This window comes from Pangasianodon hypophthalmus, chromosome 26 (assembly GCF_027358585.1).
Source record: "Pangasianodon hypophthalmus isolate fPanHyp1 chromosome 26, fPanHyp1.pri, whole genome shotgun sequence".
In the NCBI taxonomy this organism is placed as follows: domain Eukaryota; kingdom Metazoa; phylum Chordata; class Actinopteri; order Siluriformes; family Pangasiidae; genus Pangasianodon; species Pangasianodon hypophthalmus.
The window spans coordinates 7,671,672-7,692,735 of NC_069735.1; the positions used below are offsets into that span (position 1 = coordinate 7,671,672).

A 21,064-nucleotide genomic window follows, 5' to 3' on the forward strand; every position below is an offset into this window, starting at 1 on the left:
AATTTTATTTGTATAGCACTTTTAACAATGGACATTGTCACAAAGCAGCTTTACAGAAATATATAAATTCAGGATATAAATTTTAAATTTATAAATTTATCTTCAATGAGAAAGCCAGAGGTGAGGGTGGCAAAGAAAAACTCACTGAGATGATATGAGGAAGAAACCTTGAGAGGAACCAGTTGTTGACAACATCCAAACATTCAGTGCTTTATAGGTCAATAGTAGTATTTTATAATCAATCAGAAATTTGATTGGGAGTCAGTGCAGGGTGGATAAGGTATGGGTGATGTGGTCATATCTTCTAGTTATAGTAACCAGAAGATATGACCACGCTGCTGCATTCTGGACTAATTGGAGCTTGTTCATGCACCTACTGGAACATCCAGACAGAAAGGCATTACAATAACCCAACCTAGACGTAAGAAAAGTATGAATTAGTTTTTCTGCATCATGTAGTGGCATTATATTTCTTATCTTAGCAATATTTCCAAGATGAAAGAAGGCTATGCTAGTAATATTATCTACATGAGCTTCAAATGAAAGACTGGAGTCAGTAGTCTTACTAAGGTCTTTTACAGCTGCACAGGATGAAAAATAAAAGGCCATCCAGAGATACTATGTAATCAAAAAGCTTAATTCTAGCTGCCTATGGCCCTAGTACAAGTACTTCTGTTCTGTCAGAATTAAGTGGAAGGAAGTTAATAAGCATCCAGTGTGTAACGTCTTTTACACATTCTTCTACTTTATTAAGATGGTGTCTGTCATCTGTCTTTGCTGAAACATGCAACTGTGTGTCATCAGCATAACAATGGAAGCTAATATCATGTTTACAAACAATTTTACCCAGAGGTAGCATATATAAAGGAAAAAGCACTGGGACTAAAACAGAACCTTGCGGAACACCAAACTTTACCTATGTATAGAGAAGTCGCCATTTACAGCTACAAACTGATAACAATCAGTCAAATAAGACCTGAGCCAGGAGAGGGCCGTTCCCTTAAAACCAACAACACTTTCTAGTCTATCAAGGAGAAAAGTATGGTCAATGGTATCAAAAGCTGCACTAAGGTCTAGCAACACAACCAAGGAAACACAACCTTGATCAGAGGCCTGTAGTAGGTCATTTACCACTTTAACCAGCGCTGTCTCGGTGCTATAATGAGGCCTAAATCCTGACTGATACATTTCATGAATGTTACTGCTATGTAGGTATGAGCATAATTGCTGTGCAACAACCTTTTCTAGGATCTTGGAGGTAAAGGGGAAGTTTGATATTGACCTATAGTTGTACAACTGACAGGGGTCGAGGTCAGGTTTTTTTAATCAGGGGTTTGATAACTGCTAGTTTAAATGATTTAGGTACATAGCCAGTGCTAAGGGAAGAAATGATTATTTTTAGAAGAGGTTTGATAGCTTCTGGAATTATCTGTTTGAAGAAACATGTAGGTAAGGGATCTAGTATACAAGTTGATGATTTTGATGAGGAAATTAATGAATAACCGGAATATTTGCCATGTTGAGTATTTAACATACTTTGGTCAAAGATTAGTTGATATTATTTTAGACAGATCCGACATGGATAGCCTCCACTTGTGCATCTTTAGACAAAAAAAAAAAAAAAAAAGCATCCTTTGAGAGATGAAAATTTGGCAGCATGAAAATGCAGCATATTTACATTTATGGGACTTGCTATAAGCAGAAATGTATGACTGTAACAAAGTTTTGTAAAAATCAATTAAATACGAAGTGAGTTACAGCAGATTTCATCAGGGTAAAGCTGTATCTCCCCACTGATGTGCACTGGCTTACAAGCTATTCTTGCCTGCTGATCTCTGGATTTTTTGCCTGATATTTTCAATTTTGCCACTGAAAAAATTAATGAAGTCATCGCTGCTACATATTGATGGTGTGCATGTTTCCTAGTTAATTTTGATACAGTATTAAATAAAAATCTAGGATTATTTGGTGGAGAGATATGTTGATCTAGCAGCACTAAGAGAATTTCTATAGCTCAGGAGGCTCTCCTTCCATGGTGTTTGAAATACTACACCTTTTACACTCTAATTTTCGAGTGGTCTGTTTTAAGGTGCGTGTGTGATCTTATACAAGGGTGCTAGGTTTTTCTAATTCTTTTTCTTTTAAGTGGAGTCATATTAACTAGAGTGTAGTGGAACATTGACTCTAAGCGTTCAGTTGCCCGATCAAGTTCTGTGGGGTCAGACAGTGAGCCACTCATAGTTGATAAAACTCTGTGCAGTAGCTGATGTGAACGTACATTTGATGCAGTAGCATGGCAAGGTGCTTATATTATGACTAAGACCCATTTTAAATGAGATGAGATAATGATCTGAGATAGCTTCTATAGATATATTTTCTATATTTAATCCAAATGTTAGTATTAGATCAAGAGTGTGACAACCATTATGAGTGGGTCCTATTACATTCTGATGAACCCTTACTGAATCTAGGTTGGATACAATCGCTGTTCTCAGAGGGTCCTCTGGGTTATCAAAATGAATATTAAAGTCTCCAACAGTTAATGCTTTGTCTAAAGAAACAACCAGTTTTGAGATGAATTCCGCAAAAGGAATTCAGAATATGGCCCTGGCGGTCTGTAAATAATAATTAGCAGAATTGACTGAATAGACTTCTTTTTTTGTGGCTACATATGTTAGTATATAGAACTTCAAACATGTTGAATTTATGACTAGGTTTTTGTGTGATGCCTAGATTATCATTATAAATAACTGTGACACCTCCTCCTCTGCCAGTTAGACGGGGCTGATAACTGTATCTAGCTTCATTTAATGCTACATACTCATATGGTTTAGTACACGTTTCTGTTAAACACAGTACATTAAACTTCTGATCAGTAATAGTTTCATTAACAATAAGAGCTTTACATGAGAGATCTTAAGAGATCTAATATTTAACAGTTTTAGCTTCAGATCAAAGGTGCTGTCTGTGCATTCAGTATGATCTAATTTTATGTTAATTAAGTTACTAAAACAAACTTTCTGAGTATTTCTACATTTTTGTTTAGCTTGGGGAACAGACAGAGTCTCAGTATAGTGGACCCTGAGTGTAACTAGCAAACGGTCGGTTTAGTCGGCTTGTCTGCTCCCTGGCCTTGGCTCTGGATTGTCACGGATTAACTAGGACTGTTCTGAGACTATGTGCTATGCTGTAAGAAATGAGAGCAGCACCTTCCTGAGTGGGAGGGATAGCGTCCCACCCCAACAGGCCAGCCTTCCCCTCAAAACTACTCCAATTATCTATAAAGCCCACATTGTTCTCGGAGCACCACCTGGACATCCAGCAGTTCAGTGACTGTAAGCTACATCCCCACGCTGCACTGGGATGGAGCCAGAGCATATTACTGCATCGGACATCACCTTCGCTAATTTACACACCTCTACAATGTTACTCTTAGTAACCTCTGACTGACAAATATGTATATCATTAGCTCCTATTTGAAAAACTACCTTTGAAAACAAATGCTTGCCTAAGACCCTAAGATTACTTGCTATCTTAGGGTCTCCCAGTACCCTGGCTACCAGTATACACCAAACTAGTGCTGCTGGTGCCCCTAAAGGCCTATCTAATTTCATGTGCCTTCTGATAGAGTCTCCTATAACCAGAGCGCTTTCAGATTTCTCAGTGGTTGCTTCACTGAGGAGAGCAAACCTTTTAGACACGTGAAGCGGAGAGGAGTGGTGCTCCAATGGGAGAGCCTTAGCGTTAGCTTTGGCTTTACGATTACGCTGCTGAGTCATCACCATTCGCCCCGGCATATACACTTATCACCAATAAAGCTATTACTTTAACAATGGAGGAAGAATGACTAAACATCCTGAACTCAACACACTGAGCAACCGGAATATTTGCCATGTTGAGTATTTAACATACTTTGGTCAAAGATTAGTTGATATTATTTTAGACAGATCCGACATGGATAGCCTCCACTTGTGCATCTTTAGACAAAAAAAAAAAAGCATCCTTTGAGAGATGAAAATTTGGCAGCATGAAAATGCAGCATATTTACATTTATGGGACTTGCTATAAGCAGAAATGTATGACTGTAACAAAGTTTTGTAAAAATCAATTAAATACGAAGTGAGTTACAGCAGATTTCATCAGGGTAAAGCTGTATCTCCCCACTGATGTGCACTGGCTTACAAGCTATTCTTGCCTGCTGATCTCTGAATTTTCTTGTCTAAAGTGTTTACATAGCATAGTGCAAAAAAAAAAAAACCTCCAGGGAGCAACAGTTCTGTGTGAGGAAAAGCCTTGTTGATGAGAGAGGTCAGAGGAGAATGGCCAGACTGGTTTGAGTGGACCATGTTTTTAAAATCTCGACTGTCCAGTTTTGGTGAGGCTGCACCCATTGGAACCTCAGATTTCTGGTCTTGGAAGACAGGAGCGTAAGACTATGTGGTCTACAACTGTTATAGCCTCAACAACAATCTGCCTCAAGGTTTGACATGTTGTGCATTCTGAGGTGATTTTCTGCTCACCATGGTTGTAAAGAGTGGTTATTAGAGTTACTGTAGCCATCGACCCAGTCTGACCATTCTCCTCTGTTTTTCTTTTTTCTAGGGTTTACATTCTCTGTAAACCCTATAAACTATTGTGATCTCAGAAGACCAGTAGTTTCTAAAATGTCTGCTCAAACCAGCCCCATCTGGCACTAACAACCACGCAATGGTCAAAGTGATTTTTCCCCATTATTATGTTTGCTGTGAACATTAACTGCAGCTCTGAACCTGCCTCTGGATGAATTTGTGCATTGTGCTGCTGTTACGATCAGCTGATTATATAATTGCATGAATGAGCAGAGGTACAAGTGTTCCTATTAAAACTGATGAATTTATATACATTATATGGCCAAAAGTATGTGGACACCTGACTATCACACCCATATGTGGGTCTTCCCCAAACGTTTGCCAGAAAAATACAACTGTCTAGAATATCTTTGTATGCTGTAGCTTTGAGCATTCACTTAACTGGAACTAAGGGCCTAGCCCATACCTGTTCCAGCATGACAATGCCCCTGTGCACAAAGAGAGGTCCATGAAGACATGGTTTGCCAAGGTTGGTGTGAAAGAACTCGAGTGGCCTGCACAGAGCCCTGACCTCAACCCCACTGAACTCCTTAGGAATGAACTGGTACATCACTTTCATGCCAGGCCTTCTCAGCTGACATCAGTGCCTGACCTCACTAATGCTCTTGTGGCTGAATGAACACAAATCCCTACAGCCATGCTCCAAAATCTAGTGGAAAGCCTTCCCTGAAGAGTGGAGGTTGTTATGGCAGCAAAGAGTGGACCAATTCCATATTAATGCCTATGGTTTTGGAATGAGATGTTCACCAAGCAAATGGGTGTGATGGTCAGGTGTCTGCATATTTTTGACAATATATTGTAACTATATAGCACCAAGTACTGCTCTAGAAACTTGGTAGTTTTGCACATTATTGAAATAGTTAAAATCCAATATACAAAGTATTTGCCAATTACTTACTATCAACTTACTGTGTACTTACTTTACTGCAAAATATACTGCTACCAATTCTCTAGTTCATATGCTATATTTCTTGAGTGAGTGAATATCAGGCTCAGGATCAAGGAAGCATGATATGTCAGTGAAATGTCTTGTAGTCCAATATAACAGATCTCTGGTTCCATGCAGGATACTGTGAAGGACAACTCTCTGCTTTTCATGCCAAATGTCTTGAAGGTGTACTTGGAGAATGGACAGACCAAGTCTTTTCGCTTCGATAACAACACGTCCATCAAGGTGATTTTCTTGTTTGTCTGCTGCTCGATGCTCCCAAGCAGTCTAAATTGTAACTCTTGCACCTGATATTCCCAGATGTACACTAAAATCCACTGTCTGTTTCTTTCATTAAAATTTTACTGTCGCAATCTCATTTTCTGAGCCTGTATGTTAATATCTGATATCATGGGAGCTAAGAAGTCAATGCCCTTTTGTCATTATGTGATATAGGATGTCATCATGACCCTGCAAGAGAAGCTGTCTATCAAGTGCATCGAGCATTTCTCGCTCATGCTGGAACAGAGGACGGAGGACTTGGGCAGCAGACTGCTGCTCCTGCATGAACAGGAGATGTTAACTATGGTAAAAAATAAATAAATAAATAAATAAAAAAGTTCATCATTATATTTTTACTACATAGCAATGCATCTCAAACTGCCACCTAGAATATATATATATATATATATATATATATATATATATATATACACATGTAAAGACATCAACATTTGTTAAACATGCTCCTTCAACCAGAGTGATCTTAGCAGGCAGACAGCCTAGGCAAGATAATGACAGTAATTAAAAATGTCACTTTGGTGAAATATATTTAAAGTTTCTTTAAAGTTGAGGTGTCAAATTATGTTATAGGCAGAAAAGCTGATTTTTATGTTGTCATTGTTGGCTGGTTGCCCCAGGCACATATGATACGTATGTTTACAAATGTTTACATTCAAATATTTCTATAAAGAAAACTATATATATATATATATGTACAAAATTTTTTTTTACCTTAATGTGTAAAATCACGCAGTTGTCAGGTAAAACCTTAAGTCCAAGGTTTCCATTTGTGAAATGAATTATAGAAAACCACACAAAAAATGTCAACATTCTGATGGTAAGTGTGAGTACCCACAATTGTGAAATCGTAGGAACTACAAGTCATCTTTTTGTTTTAGATTTGCAAAGACCAGGAGTGTGACCTTTTATTTTTGCCTTCTTTCTCTGAGTTCAAACTTAGCGGAACATAATTTCAGAAAATTGTTTTTCATTAGAGGAATTGAGCCAAATAGAGCAGAATATAAAAGATTTAAAGGAGTTTTGTGCATCTCATAGCAGTTCTACATCTAATGTTTGGTTGCCAAAATTTAAATTTTACCAAGTGTTTAATTGTATGTGAAACATACATCTTTGTCTCCCATCAAATGTACCACTGCTGCTCTTGCGTTACATTGGAGATAGGATAGCAGAACAAATCCTAATGTTTTTAAAAAAAAATTATTAATTAATAAAAAAAAACAATGATGATTTGGCTTACAAAGGATTATGAATGATTTTTCAGCTGACACAACTTTCACATCATATTTTAGTGAACACATTATCTTTACACATTCCTTCAGTGGCAAATAGGTGGCAAAACTGCGTGCACAGCACACAAAGTGGAAGAAAAGCCTTCTTTGCGAGACTTTTGTGAGACAACTGTTGATTTTTATGGATGTTTTTCCACATCCTGTAAGAAAGATTGTTCTTTAGGGGCACTGGTATGTCTAGCAGTGGATCCAATTGTGGTGCTTCAAATGTGGTGTTTTAGGATTTGTAGATTTCTAACAACAGTCAGAAAAAAATTGCATTACTGCTTTGATGCACTAAAAAAAAAACCTGTCCTGCATCCATGAGAAGTGTCTAGAACTTTATTGTATAGTGTATCATTATGTTTTGAAGTGCTTTTACATTAATCACTTCACTGATTTTACAACAAATAAGTTATATTGGAATTATTTAACTGGGGCAAAGTGGTTTGCAACCATGTTGTTTTCACATTTTGAGAAATTTAAGAGACCATAAGCCAAGACACAGACCATGAATATGCTTTTAAGGTATTCAGAGGGCTCAAAAACATCAGCGCAGGATACTAGTGCTCTCATCATAATTGTTTTGTAATTATCAGAATGCATTGGGAATTTAACACGGCAGGGCGTACTGTTATAGGGAAATAATCAGCAATGAGGTGTGGTGCATGTGATGCAAAGCTGAGGGCCGTTACCACCCAAAAGTTGATTATTTTCCTATAATAGCACAAAGTGTTTCATTCCTCTTACACCACAGCAATTGGCCAATGAATAAATAAGTTAGTTTTTGTTATCACTTATCTTAGAGTATCTATACACGGCCTCTCTTTTTTCTCTCTTTTCAAGTTAATAAGCATTGAATGTCATGTTACAGAGCTCCTCCTCAGAGTCATTCATCCTGATGACTTTCCTTGAAGTGCTGACACTGGAGACTCCTTCCAAAAAAACTGAGTAAATGTGTCCTCACAGAATTTAACCATATCAACAATTACGCACATTTTTAAAAATCTGCTCAGGTGGACCATCCACCATTCAAGTACAGTTATTACTATAGAAATGATAACGTATTATAACAAATACATTAAATAAGCTTTTCACTACTGTCAGAACTCCTGTTATAGAAAAACTATTTAACACCTTCAAGTATTCAATAGAAACAATATGATTTATTAGTTACTGTAAAAGAGACAGGATTTGATTATCTGGGATTGCTGGGATTTGCAGGAATCAGTTGCATGGATTGGTATTCACAGGATGAAGTATCCTCATTGTGTTATTTATCAAGCCTGGCCAAACCACACACATAGGAGACCTTCTGTGTTTGAATGAGGGTCTGAAGGCTTATCGAGTGGGCTGTTTTATATGCATAAAGCACTGAAAACATCTGATATGAGTCACTGTGTAAGCAGAAATGAAAATGTCCTCTCTTGGCCAAAATGATAGAGGCCAAGAGAGGAAGATTGTAAGCTTGTTCTATGAACCCTGTATTCCTAATTCCCTATAAATGCATTTTTATCTTGTTATACAGCATAACAGATTATACCACAACCTAATAAGTATTTATACAGTAGATACATGCATTTATAAACATTTTTTATAAGCTAGCACTGTTGAAATCTTCATTAAGGCAAATTACAGGTTTATATTAATGTCCTCGTTCTAATGCATTATCATTTCTGTAGTAACAACAAACTCACAGAGACTTGTATCAAGGATACAAGGATACACTTCATGTAAACTAAGACTAATGCTTTAGTTTAAGAGATGGAGATGTTTATTTAACATTTAAGGAAGGAGTCTCCAGTGTCAGCACTTTGTAACAGTCAGAGGTAAAGAGGCTGGTGAACTGTTATAATGTAAATGATAACTTGCTTCATGGACATTGCATAGCATTAAATATGACCGTACATGGATAAAAAGTATGACATGTCACTCTTTAATTAATTAATACAGAATAGTAATCTTTGGCAAATTGCTGTGGTGTAAGAGGAATATACCTGGTGTGCTGTTATATGTTTTATTCCTTAAAGCACAAGTATATGACTTATAGGCTGCATACCACATTATAACACATTATAATATCTGTACATAAGAATATTATAGAAACTAATGTTGTAATATTCTACAATGCAGGCTGTGGTATAGTATTTGTATCGCACCTTACACCTTGCATTGTAAAATACACCTTGGGTTTCTCAAATTATACTCAAGTGCTTATAAATGTATATAACACATAATAGAGTATTACTTCAGGAAAGTGAATTTTTTTTGTTTTTTAAATGTGAATCGAAATTCATTTCAATACCCAATACCTTATGAAGCACTATAAGTGCTATTTATGGGTTTTTGTGACAGGAGATTCACAAACAGGATATACGAATTGGTACTCTGGGTACTCAATAGTAGCTTATTCATTTTAGTAAATTAAATCGCCAGTGTCTAACATCAAGTTCGAAACAAAATTGAGAATAAAGCAATAGCAAAAAAATTCTACTAATATAGGTGTAGGTTTGTTTAAGCCCCAAACAGGAATAATGCATATACAGCGCCATGAACAGATATTATAATGCCTTATGAAAACTGACATTATGTCATCATGTATTCATGCTTTATATACAATTATGTCTTATCTATTATGTATGCTACTGTAACTAATTATGGCTATTTTAAGCTTATGACAGGCATTATAACATTATAAATGCACTTGTAATGAATGATTAATACAGGATTCATAGGAAGTAAGTGCTGCCAAAAGCTTATTCTATAGATGAGAAAGGAAAATAGGAAAGAATGATGGAGTGCTAGAGTTATTTTAATCAAAATTATTTTCCTGCCATGGGTATGTTTCATAGTATGTGTTTGTCTTTATGCTGACAAATTTCTTACTCTACTTCTCTAGGTTACACAGAGGCCAGGGTCACACAAAATGAAATGCTTTTTCAGAATCAGCTTCGTTCCAAAGGATCCAATCGACCTTCTCAGAAGGGATGCAGTGGCTTTCGAATATCTGTACGTCCAGGTGAGAGAAACTTTACAGAGATCAGACTGCATCAGCCTATGTATACAGTGAGATGAAATATTATGTCTCCAACTTTCACAGTGATACAGAGCCTCAGGACACACATCTATACCTAAAGTGAAAATAGTACAACAGTACAAGAACACATAAAATAGTAAAATAGTACAAGAACACATGAAAATACAATGAATACACAGGACAGTATGGTAACTATACATTAAGAACTGACTGTGCTTGGTTAAATTTTTAATGTACTGCTAAATTCTGCCAGTGTTTTAGGCATTAAACTTGTAGTTTAAACAATGCTAATGTGGCTAACACAGAATGAATGAAAGCTGTTGTAACCAGCTAAAAAGCACTTGTAAGGATAATTAAAAATGAATTAGATAATTTAAAAAAAATCAGCCCTAAACCATAATACATTTAAAAAATATACATTTAATAAAAAGTTTTTTATGATGCATATATAAATTAGACATCTTGGATTATTTTATTAAGCTTTTTTAAGTGAGAAAACTTATTTGGAGATGCAATATTTGGAGTTCTCACATTTTAGCAGCTGTCAATAAAATCTGCTCAGAGAAGAAACACTTGCCTGGAAAATTACCATTATAGCTTAAGGTCAAATGCAAATACCGTTTGCTTAAAAGTAGATTGAAAATGTCAGTGAACTTAAAACTTCACACCCCTTTGGTCTGTTTCTGTCTCCTCTGTTTTGGTCTGCTTCTCCTTTCTCTGTCCTCTCTTTCCTTATCAACCCAGGCAAAAAAAAAAAAAACACACACATCTGTGCAGACTAGTGACCTTTAAAGCCTGTGAGCAAAGTCTCCTGGCTCCCATTCTCCCCTCACTCTCATGGCTCAGAAGAGACCACAGAATTTACCTAAATTATGACCATTTCCGTAATGGCTACCCAGTTAACTATGTAACACCTTGAATCATATTCATTTGCATGTATCCATGTTGACAGACAAAATTACCAAGCTTTCATCCCATCACTCAAACTTACACTCTTCCTACTTACACCCTCTTTCAAATCAAAAGTGGGTATTTCTTTAAAATTATAAGTTCTCATAATCACATAATTAGATCTATGGAACAAAAAGAGAGAACTTCAAAGGTAAATCTCACACAAACATGACTTCAATGACTTTAGCTTTCAGTTACTGCTGGCCATGTTAATGTTGCTCGATATTGGGCTATAACATGTTTTTATCACCCTTTCTCCCTCAGAGCTGTAATGACGTGGTTCGGGAGCGCTTTGGCCCTGAACTGAAGTATGACGCTGCTCTTCGTCTTGCTGCCCTGCAGATGTACATCCTCAGCCTCACAACACGGCCGACACAGAAGTTCTCAATGAAGTACATCCAGTGAGTAAGCCTTCATTTGACTTCAAAACTGGGAGTGAACTGACTAATTGAAACTTGATCCCCTTATTCATCAGTCTATTCTCAGACCTAATTAAAATGAGGACTGTTTACAGCAGGAGCTGTGTGACTGAGAGACCCGGTAATTTATAGAATTTAATTTGCAAACTGTCGCATCCCATCAGGTTAACTTTCATAAATCAGACAGTTTGGAACTGTCTTAAAGGTAGGGTGAGTGAATCCTTTTTATAAATAAGTTCTTCTTACTTTCCCACTGCTATCAGTGAAATATCTGCTCAGAAATTCTTTTCTTTGTGGCATCCCAGACTCTCCAGAAATGGAGAGAAAGCAAATAAAATGGACTATCAGCACTGAATCACTCAGAACAGATGAGGGTCTACTAGTGTCAGTCATGCTGCCTGTCCATTCAAAAAGGTTGCACGAGCATCCAGGCAATCTAATTTAGGTTGTGTATATGCATGTTTTTTGGGGGCGTGAAGTGGGGGGGGGGGGGGGGGGGGGGGGGGGGGCGGTATTTTTGTGAAAACTACTGACTATACTGTAATACTTTCTGGGTCGTATTCAGAGTTGGCAAGTTAAGTCCAAATACTATGTCAATATTTAGGAAGGACAATTTACACATATTCAGAAATGGGATAAGCATTGTGCTTAAGTCGATTTTCTGAGCACGTTGTTCAAATTAGGCAAATTGACTGACTGTTGTTCATATTTTCAAGGTTGCCATATTTTAATGGAGTAGAAGCATCCAAGATGTGGTTTATCAATAATGTCTAGACCACTGCCTTTAAACACAAGCACTTGCCTTTAAGCCCGACAAAAATTCAGGGATAGAAAATGCGGACTGAAGAATGAAAGAAGATTATTTCTTTGCTGTCAACTGTAATAAGATATAACATAAGCAAGAACAAGATAATTTAAAAAGAAAAAATAAAAAACATGAATACAATGATACATGAATAAGAAGATGGCAACCATTGAAATAAATATCCAATGGGCATCTAGAATATTACTAATATATTGCTGCCTGAATAATCCTAGTTGTACTTATCACATTAATCACTGCAATTTAGTTTAATTTACCAATATGGCTTCCATCCTCACTATTGTGAAGCTTATAAAATATAAAATTTGATCCAGCATGTTTAGCCATTTTTTTAATAATATTGCTATTTTGTTGAACTATGAATATATTCCTAACATGTTGTAATGCGTTCATAAGGCATTGTACACATTGTTATAATTGTGTGAGATTTATAATTTTTTTATTTTGCATTTATTTTATTATGATGAACATGAATATGTTCATAAGACTATAATGCATTCATAAGGAACATCCACATTGTTATAATTGCTGTGAGCTGTTTACACTTTATAGCAATGTTTATTATGCAGTATGAATTATTAACATAATTTATTATAAATAGTGTTTGTGACACATTATAATGCTAGTAACAATGAAAATCAGTTTGAATAGTGTGTTATTCATTGTTTATTGTTCTATGTCTATTAATAACTGCAATGTAGCCATCTGTTTAATATTCTGTGTTTTAAGTATAAGTTTGGGCTTGATTTAAGTGTAAGAAAGGTAATAATGTATATATTTTATATATCTTTCTCAATTTACATAGAACCTACAAATTCACCATATAAATCATTATAAATACACTATATGGCCAAAAAGTTTGTGGACACCTGACCCTAACATTCAGTAATCCAGTAATCCCAATCCAGATTTAGTCCCCCTTTGCTGTTATAATGACCTCCACTCTTCTGAGAAGGCTTTCTACTTTTGGAGTGTGGCTGTGGGGATTTGTGTTCATTCAGCCACAAGAGCATTAGTCAGGTCAGGCACTGATGTAAGTGCGAGTGAGGAGCCTGGGGTGCAGTCAGTGTTCCAGTTCATCCCAAAGGTGAGAGGTCGGGGCTCTGTGCAGGTCACTCAAGTTCTTCCACTCCAACCTTGGCAAGCCACATCTTCATGGACCTCGCTTTGTGCACAGGGTCATTGTCATGCTGGAACAGGTTTGGGCCTGTTAGCTCCAGTGAAGGGAAACTGTAATGCTACAGCATACAAAGACATTCTAGACAATTGTGTGCTTCCAACTTTGTGGCAACAGTTTGGAGAAGATGCACATATGGGTGTAATGGTCAGGAGTCCACATACTTTTGGCCATATAGTGAATATTTATAACATTTTATAAACATTCTAGCATATTGCTATAGCAAATACATGCTACAACACATTTTAAAAAAGAGGTATGCTACTTCTCTTTCCTCAGGCCAGGTCTCAGTGGCTATATAATGCAGTCTGAGTTCCTAACACTGGCAATGTGTTGACTACATATGTACACTACATACTGTATACTGCATTATCTTAACTCATAATGCATAATAGACATTGCTATTAAGTCCAATGCATTTAAAACAATATGTATAATGTCTTATAAATGTATTATAACATATTATGAATATATTTATAGTTCGTTATAAATATGGTCCTGAGAGAAAGTGTTACGAACTACACTTTAAAAAATGAACAGGTTATAATGGACAATTATTACCAGATAACACAGATACGAAAAATAGTCTATAACTATATAAGAGACTCAGATATTCAGATTTGGACATGAACGAGAAACAAAAAAGCTTTGCCTTATGCAATCTGCCAAGTGTCCTCACAGTGCACATATGCTGTCCCACAGGAAGCAGTGGGGTTTGGCACATTTCCTACCCCCCTCAGTGCTCTCCAGCATGAAGGAGAAGAACATCAAAAAAGCTCTGACTCACATCCTGAAAACCAATCAGAATCTAGTAGCTCCTGGGAAGAAGGTGGGTGTCCCTTACTATCCATTTATTCTGATCAGGTACCAGATCCTACAATCAATAGTAAATAAAAGAATCTTAAGAAACTGCCATCAGATCAATAAGAAAAAACTTCTATGAACAGCCTTCAATGTCTCATCTGCCACAGTATGCTGTGGGAGGTTTGGTAAAATGTCAGAAGAGAGGCATCTAGTGGTTTAAAGGCAAGGCAACAAAACAAAAAAGCAAAAAGGCAGCATCATTGCTAACAAAGGTGAAATGTTTGTTACATGAATAGTCATTCACACAGAAATTGTTAAATATGCATTAAGATATCCTCTGCCTTAAAACGAGTTTAATAATACATGTAACTAATATTATATTGTTAATCTAATCCTCTCGTCAAGACCACCGTGATATCCACAGATTTCTTCAATAATGCACACTTTAAGATGTTACTAATATTCTTGCAATTTATCTTGCAGTTTACCATATTGCAAGCAAAGGTTCACTATTTGAAGTATCTCAGTGATTTGAGGTTGTATGGAGGACGAGTATTTAAATCTCTTCTGCTGGTAAGTTAATTATTATTACAATGCAACTTTAAAGTGAATTTTAACATGTGCTCATTGTTATTATACTGTTACAATGTACAATGTACAGAGACCAGTGTTATGCATCTTTCTTTCTTTCTTTTTGTTGGCTTCCTTTTCATGTACAGCAAGGGGATAAGGAAACAGGTGTTACATTACTTGTAGGACCGAGGTATGGTATCAGTCATGTTATCAATGCCAAGACAAATCTAGTGGCCCTGCTGGCAGACTTCAGCCATGTTAATCGTATTGAGATACTCACAGAGGATGAAGTCAATGTGCGGGTAGAACTACATGTTTTGGACGTCAAGGTATACTATTAAAATTGTACAATGTGGCCTGCTGATCAGTTAAGCACTATTACTTTGCTATTTAGTTTTAATATACAAGACAAGTGCTTTTCAGCTTGTCTTTTAGTCATAAATAGATTTTAATGCCAAACTTCTTTTTGAAACAGCCTATCACGTTAATAATGGAATCCAGTGATGCCATGAACCTGGCTTGCCTAACAGCTGGATATTACCGTCTTCTAGTGGACTCACGTCGCTCCATTTTCAATATGGCCCACAGCAGCAGCAGTGGAGAAATAGACAGTGGTAAGTGACTATGGATGAATAGAAGTAGAAAGACTCACTGCTTTCATTTCAATAACAATCAAAAGTTAATAGCAAATGCACAGATTAATTAGTTTCTAGTTATTTTCTCAAATAATTGTTATTGCAAAACAGAAATAAAATGCTAATTTATTTTTTTTAATGAAATGCTAGATGTCCTTAAACTTTTGATGGCCAGCATGCTTTCTAAATGAGATTGACAAGATGTTTCTATCCATTTCAGGCCAGGATCCTAGAGAACTTGAGTGGCCATACAGTACCTCTTTGCGTACCTCTGAAGATCTTAACAATCAAGACATCATACCTTCTTATCACTCAGAAGCAGACTACCCACAGGAACAAGCAAGAGAGGAGAGCATAAGCTCTCCTTATGTTCCAGAGCCCCTGCCACCCCCATATCCAGGCCACAGTGGAGAGAGGTCACAAGTTAGAAGCAGAAGCCCCCAACTTCCACCTCTTCCACCTGTAAGGCACCAACCCCAGGACTCTCCCAGGAGTGCTAAGGTGTCCTTTATATTCAGAGATCCTCTTTTGCATGCTGTAAACCCTCGGAACCTTGGTTATCACCGCCTCATGGATGAGAGTCCTGAGTTGCTAGAACAGCCTTCTTTCATTTCCAGCAGTGATGTGGGCTTTGGCATTCCAGATGGAGCAACATTTCAAATTAGGCCTCAAGTAGTCTATAGCAACATTGGTGAGGGGAAAATCTTTGACAATGCTGAAGGTATTGAAGAGCCTCTCTTACATGATTTATGCTATGCTGAGACCACCGATGATGTGGAGGATGAGGATGAGGCTAGCTGTGAAGAGGACACACCTGCAATACCTGGAGAGGGTGAAGTCGGGCTGCCAACAAGCAAGATAACATTTCTCACCCTTTCTGGCTCCAGCGACGATATTATAGATTTAACTGCCCTTCCACCTCCAGAGGGAGATGATGATGAGGATGAAAATGATGCAATTCTACTTTCCCTAAACATGGCCATTGCTGCACCTCCACCTGGGTTCAGGGACAGTTCAGATGAGGAGGGAGCAGAGAGCAAAAGTCATCTACAAAGTTGCGCTGACAGTGACAGCATTCCTGTGTCGCTGATTGATGCTGTCCCAACGCATGGTGAGGGCAATAGTGTCAGAATCTTGGATCATGCTGTTGTGGATACACTGCAAGCACTAGAAGCACTTGCTGTATCTGAGGAAACCACACAGTCTCAGTCTAACAGCACTGCAGGTCTTTACATTATTACTGCATTCACAAAATTTTTACTAGAGTCTGTCTTTGTTGTACAGCAAAATTCCAGCTGTAGAATTACTGTAACTGCTAGATTCTTTAATTAACACATGCCACGTTAATTTCAAACTGGAAATTTTGCTGTGCACTTAATTAATATTGAAATACCATAAATGTTCAATGTACAAAAATGCATAAAAGGTAATGTAAAAGTGCAAGGGAGTAAAATGTAATGGGGATTAAAACAAGGCATGAGTTACTTTATCAAAAAACACTAACTCAATAAATAGTAAATATTAACAAATATGAAACTAAACAGTGTAACAAAAACTTACTTGCCAATCCTTTTTACCTACAGGAACTGGCATATCACGAGCCTTTAGTCCAGAGTCCTCTTCAGATTCAGGAAATGAGACCAACTCCTCAGAGATGACTGAGAGCTCAGAACAAACTGCAAGCCACAGGCTGTCTGAGAATGCTATGCGTCTTCTGGTGGCTACCACCGAGGGATACCAGCCCCTTCAGGAGGAAAAGACAGAATTCCCGGTCTCCCCTTGCACCAGAGGGTCTATTCCCAAGCCACCACGCAGTCCCTCAAGACGCAAAGAGTTGGCTGTTCAATCTACAGCAGTGCCTTCAATGCATAATCTACCTTCTTCTGATAATCCAGAGATGGAGCCTGAGGCAAAGGCAGATAGGTCCTTGGGTAAATATCTGGTCAAATCTCACTCAAGTACCCTTTTGAATACTGGAAAGCGATTGAAAGCAATAGCAACTGAGGGAAGACGAATAAAAAAAAAAGATGCACCAGGCAAGTATAACACCTTCAGTGGAAGAGAAAGTAATAGAAGAAGACAACTGGTTGTGAAAGAATTCTGTGAAAGATTTCAAGGACTACAGTCCCCAGTAGAAAATGAGCCTACAGGGAGTCAGGTTGCAGAATCTCTTGGTTCAAGAGAGGATCTATCTGGGAGTAATAGTAGTCTCCCAACAAAGAAACTTCTGGATACTGAAAAGACTGAAATCTATAAGGATGATCAACAGATCCTTCCACCATTACGACAAGGAGTGGCACGACTGTGTGAGTACCACCTAGCCAAGAGGATTTCTTCTTTGCAAAATGAAGCTCGGAGTTCCCTTCAGAGTTCCCAATGCTCATCTCTGGATGTTGGCGGCAGTACAGGGAGTAGTGCTTCTGCAACACCAGTGGACTCCCCACTTTGTGCCACTGACTGCAAGAGCTCTTTCTCTGGATCCTCCTCCTCCCTACTGCTCACATCAAGGGACCTTCACCCTCATGCAGATGCTGCTCTCCTGAGGAAGATGCTGCCAAATGTACATCCTCCGGGATCCAATCCATCCCTCAGTGCTCGACCATCCAAAATCAAGGAAACCACAGGTACAGCTCGAAGGAGCAACCTTCTAAGTGATCTGCATGCAAAACATGGCAGTGTAAGAAGTATTAACACAAAGGAGGGGGGTGAGGCTTATAGGCAGTTGATAAACTATCTAACAGTCAGCCAGATGCATCAGGGGGGCAAACTGTTTAGCACAGGACTAGGGGGATGCAAAAAGGACAGCAGAAGGCATATCACAAACACTTCACTGTTTTTAGGCACGGTTAAAGGTAAAGGGAACATTATTATCAAGTGTCCCTGCATGCCACCTTCTCCCTCACGCCTTCTCAGCTCAAACCCCAGTGCAGCTTCTCAAAGAGTCCCCAAAATATACCACTCAACCACTTTGCCTACTAAATTGAAGAGGAGTCCTGATATGCATGCTCAGAGACCTGTCAGCAACCTTGAAGTAAGGCCTAATCATTCTGAAAGAAAAAGGTCATTTTCTGGCCTCACGTGTGAGTTAGAGCAAACTTTTAACATTGATCAGTTCTCATCTTTAAATAGGAACCACAGTGAAGGGATACGTCATGCAAGCACAGAGGACTTACTCATGTCTGACTGCAAGATGACACTTGCCGTCCAACAGACGCTTAATGATTCTTTTTGTCTCTCTAGTGTAGCTTGCACAGAAGACCGCAGAATGCTGTTGAGAGGAGAAGGAGACTCACCTGCTAATTTACCAAGGCATGTCAAAACCTGTGCCGTCCCTCTACCACCACCACCACCACCACCACCACTATCACTTCCACCACCACCACCATTACCTCCTCCACCCCAATCAAATCTGTCAAAGAGCACCAGTTACAGTGGGCCAACACAAGAATCAGTGGTTCCTCTTAGACAGAACCATGTAACTTCTCAAGGGTTAAATCAGTGTGACACTGATAGTCAAAATCGTGGCAGAGAGATAAGAAGAAGTACCAGTATTATAACTGCTGGCTCTGGAAGTATTGATGCACTGATTGAGAAATCAAGAGCACCATCACTGGGCAGATTTCAGCAAGATTATTTGCAAGCAACTGAGCCACAGCTACAAAGAAGGCCTTCCAAGAAGATGCTGTCAAAAAGCTACTCCCAAGGGTCAGCGGCATCCCAGACCATGGGTTGGTCTGTAAGCAACAGGGACAGCAGAACAGATTGTGTAATTTTTCCAGTACAAAAAGATGCAAAGCAGATGAGATCTACGCAGAAGCTGGATATAAATCCCTGGACATGCAATGGTCCATTCAGTTACTGTTTCTTCAAAAAGAAAAACCAATCAGTGGAGGATGAAGGTGACATAGGGGATGGTTTAAGAAGGCAGCTTTGTGGCTTGGATGAAGCAGGACCTTCCCACTACAACCCCAACCCTGTTCTAGACACAACAGGAGAGCAGCTATATGCAGAAGTTTTGAACAACATGACCTTTGGGGACAGACTGGCTCGCATTAATGCCCTGAAAGACCACACGTATGTATACCCCGCTGTTTTTTCTGATGTTCGAAGAGATGCGAGTGAGCTGATTGCTGTGGTGCGTTCTAGTGTAGGCAGAAGTGACAGAGGAACCCCACCCATGCAGACAGAGGAGCTGGCACAGTACAAGCACCTGCTAGCAATTGAATCTAAAGCACTTGGGCAGGCGTGCCGCAGGATGGCCCAAGCACACGGAAGCCCAGAGGAGATGTTGTTGGCAGTCAGTTCCAGTTTTCAAGTGCTTTGCTGCTTATCTGAGATCTGTATGTGCTTGGTTCGTGGCTTAGGTGCTTCAGCCAGCCAGCAACAGCGTGAGGTTGTGGCTAAGGTTGATGAGGTGGTCATGAACTACATGTGCTTGCTCCGGGCAGCTGAGGGAGCCTCAGGTAGTGCTCCTGGGGACCAAAGTGTTAAAACACTTGATCGCCATTCTAGCACCATGTCAGCTATCATCAACACTCTCACCCGCTCTTTGAAAACACTGCTCAACAAGTAGGCCTCTTCTGTCACTGAGTCAACCTTTTATTTGCAAAGCCATAAATGGACATCTGGGTTGAATAAATACCCCAAAGTAATCGACTGTAACGAATACTCCTGTGGTGTGCATATTTATTTTTTATGTTAGAATGTATATACAAATTATAGAACTTTTTAAGGAGCTTTAAAATGATTATATCTTAAATATCTTACAATGCTGTAATATCCCATATTGCAGTTTAAACCTAGGGGATCAGAGTAGAAGATTTTGCTAAAGAGTTGTAATACTTAGTATTTAAACTGGCTTCATATTGCAAATAACTAAATTGCTTTTTTTATTAAGTTTATTTAATTTTATTTATTATTTGACCAAAATAAATCAACAACATATTGAAACGTACAGCAAATATTTACTTATATAATGATTTCCTGTTTTCAAAAATATAATGACTAATAAGAATTTTAATTGTTCACTTTGTATTTTCTGACATGATGCTTCCTGAGATTATATGTAAAAGTATTTCACGGTTATTAGTCATCTCAATATAATTAAAAAATTATACACATAATCATGGCCATCCTTAATTTTTAATCTCCAGAATACAATAAAGTGTTTAAAGGGTTGAAGGGTTATCTGTTTTATTAACACATTCAATAAATGGTCAGTTGATCTACTCATTCAGTAAGCTAAAACATTTGCACCACAGCATTTTTGTTGTTTTGTCTTGAATTCCCAATGCTGTAAATTTACTAGGTAATAATGTTCAGATTGACCCCTTTCATTTAAGAATATTTACCTGCATATGAGACCGCCCCAATACAGACAACAATTTGCAACAAATTGATGAAAACAGATGAAACTTTGAATGCCCACTTGAAGCTTCCTTAAATGTAAAAGACAAACATTGTTTGACTGTAGCTGGTTGCCAACTCTCGTTCAGAGAGAGGTCCACGAGTCGATTAA

General features: G+C 38.1%; 1 protein-coding gene across 3 annotated transcripts in view; it reads left to right on the forward strand.

Moving 5' to 3' along the window:
* LOC113537233 (FERM and PDZ domain-containing protein 4-like) overlaps positions 1 to 20,722 on the forward strand; it is a 74,129-nt gene extending 53,407 nt beyond the window's left edge. For all 3 annotated transcript variants that reach the window (XM_053230168.1, XM_053230169.1, XM_053230170.1), the window contains exons 7-17: positions 5,695 to 5,802; positions 6,013 to 6,144; positions 10,027 to 10,146; positions 11,380 to 11,516; positions 14,237 to 14,363; positions 14,822 to 14,911; positions 15,058 to 15,240; positions 15,387 to 15,525; positions 15,767 to 16,771; positions 17,130 to 18,170; positions 18,792 to 20,722. In XM_053230168.1, the coding sequence (XP_053086143.1) occupies positions 5,695 to 5,802; positions 6,013 to 6,144; positions 10,027 to 10,146; positions 11,380 to 11,516; positions 14,237 to 14,363; positions 14,822 to 14,911; positions 15,058 to 15,240; positions 15,387 to 15,525; positions 15,767 to 16,771; positions 17,130 to 18,170; positions 18,792 to 20,119 (4,410 nt within the window). In that variant the 3' untranslated portion in view covers positions 20,120 to 20,722. The remainder of the gene's footprint in view (positions 1 to 5,694; positions 5,803 to 6,012; positions 6,145 to 10,026; positions 10,147 to 11,379; positions 11,517 to 14,236; positions 14,364 to 14,821; positions 14,912 to 15,057; positions 15,241 to 15,386; positions 15,526 to 15,766; positions 16,772 to 17,129; positions 18,171 to 18,791) is intronic.
* The last annotated feature ends 342 nt before the right edge of the window (positions 20,723 to 21,064 follow it).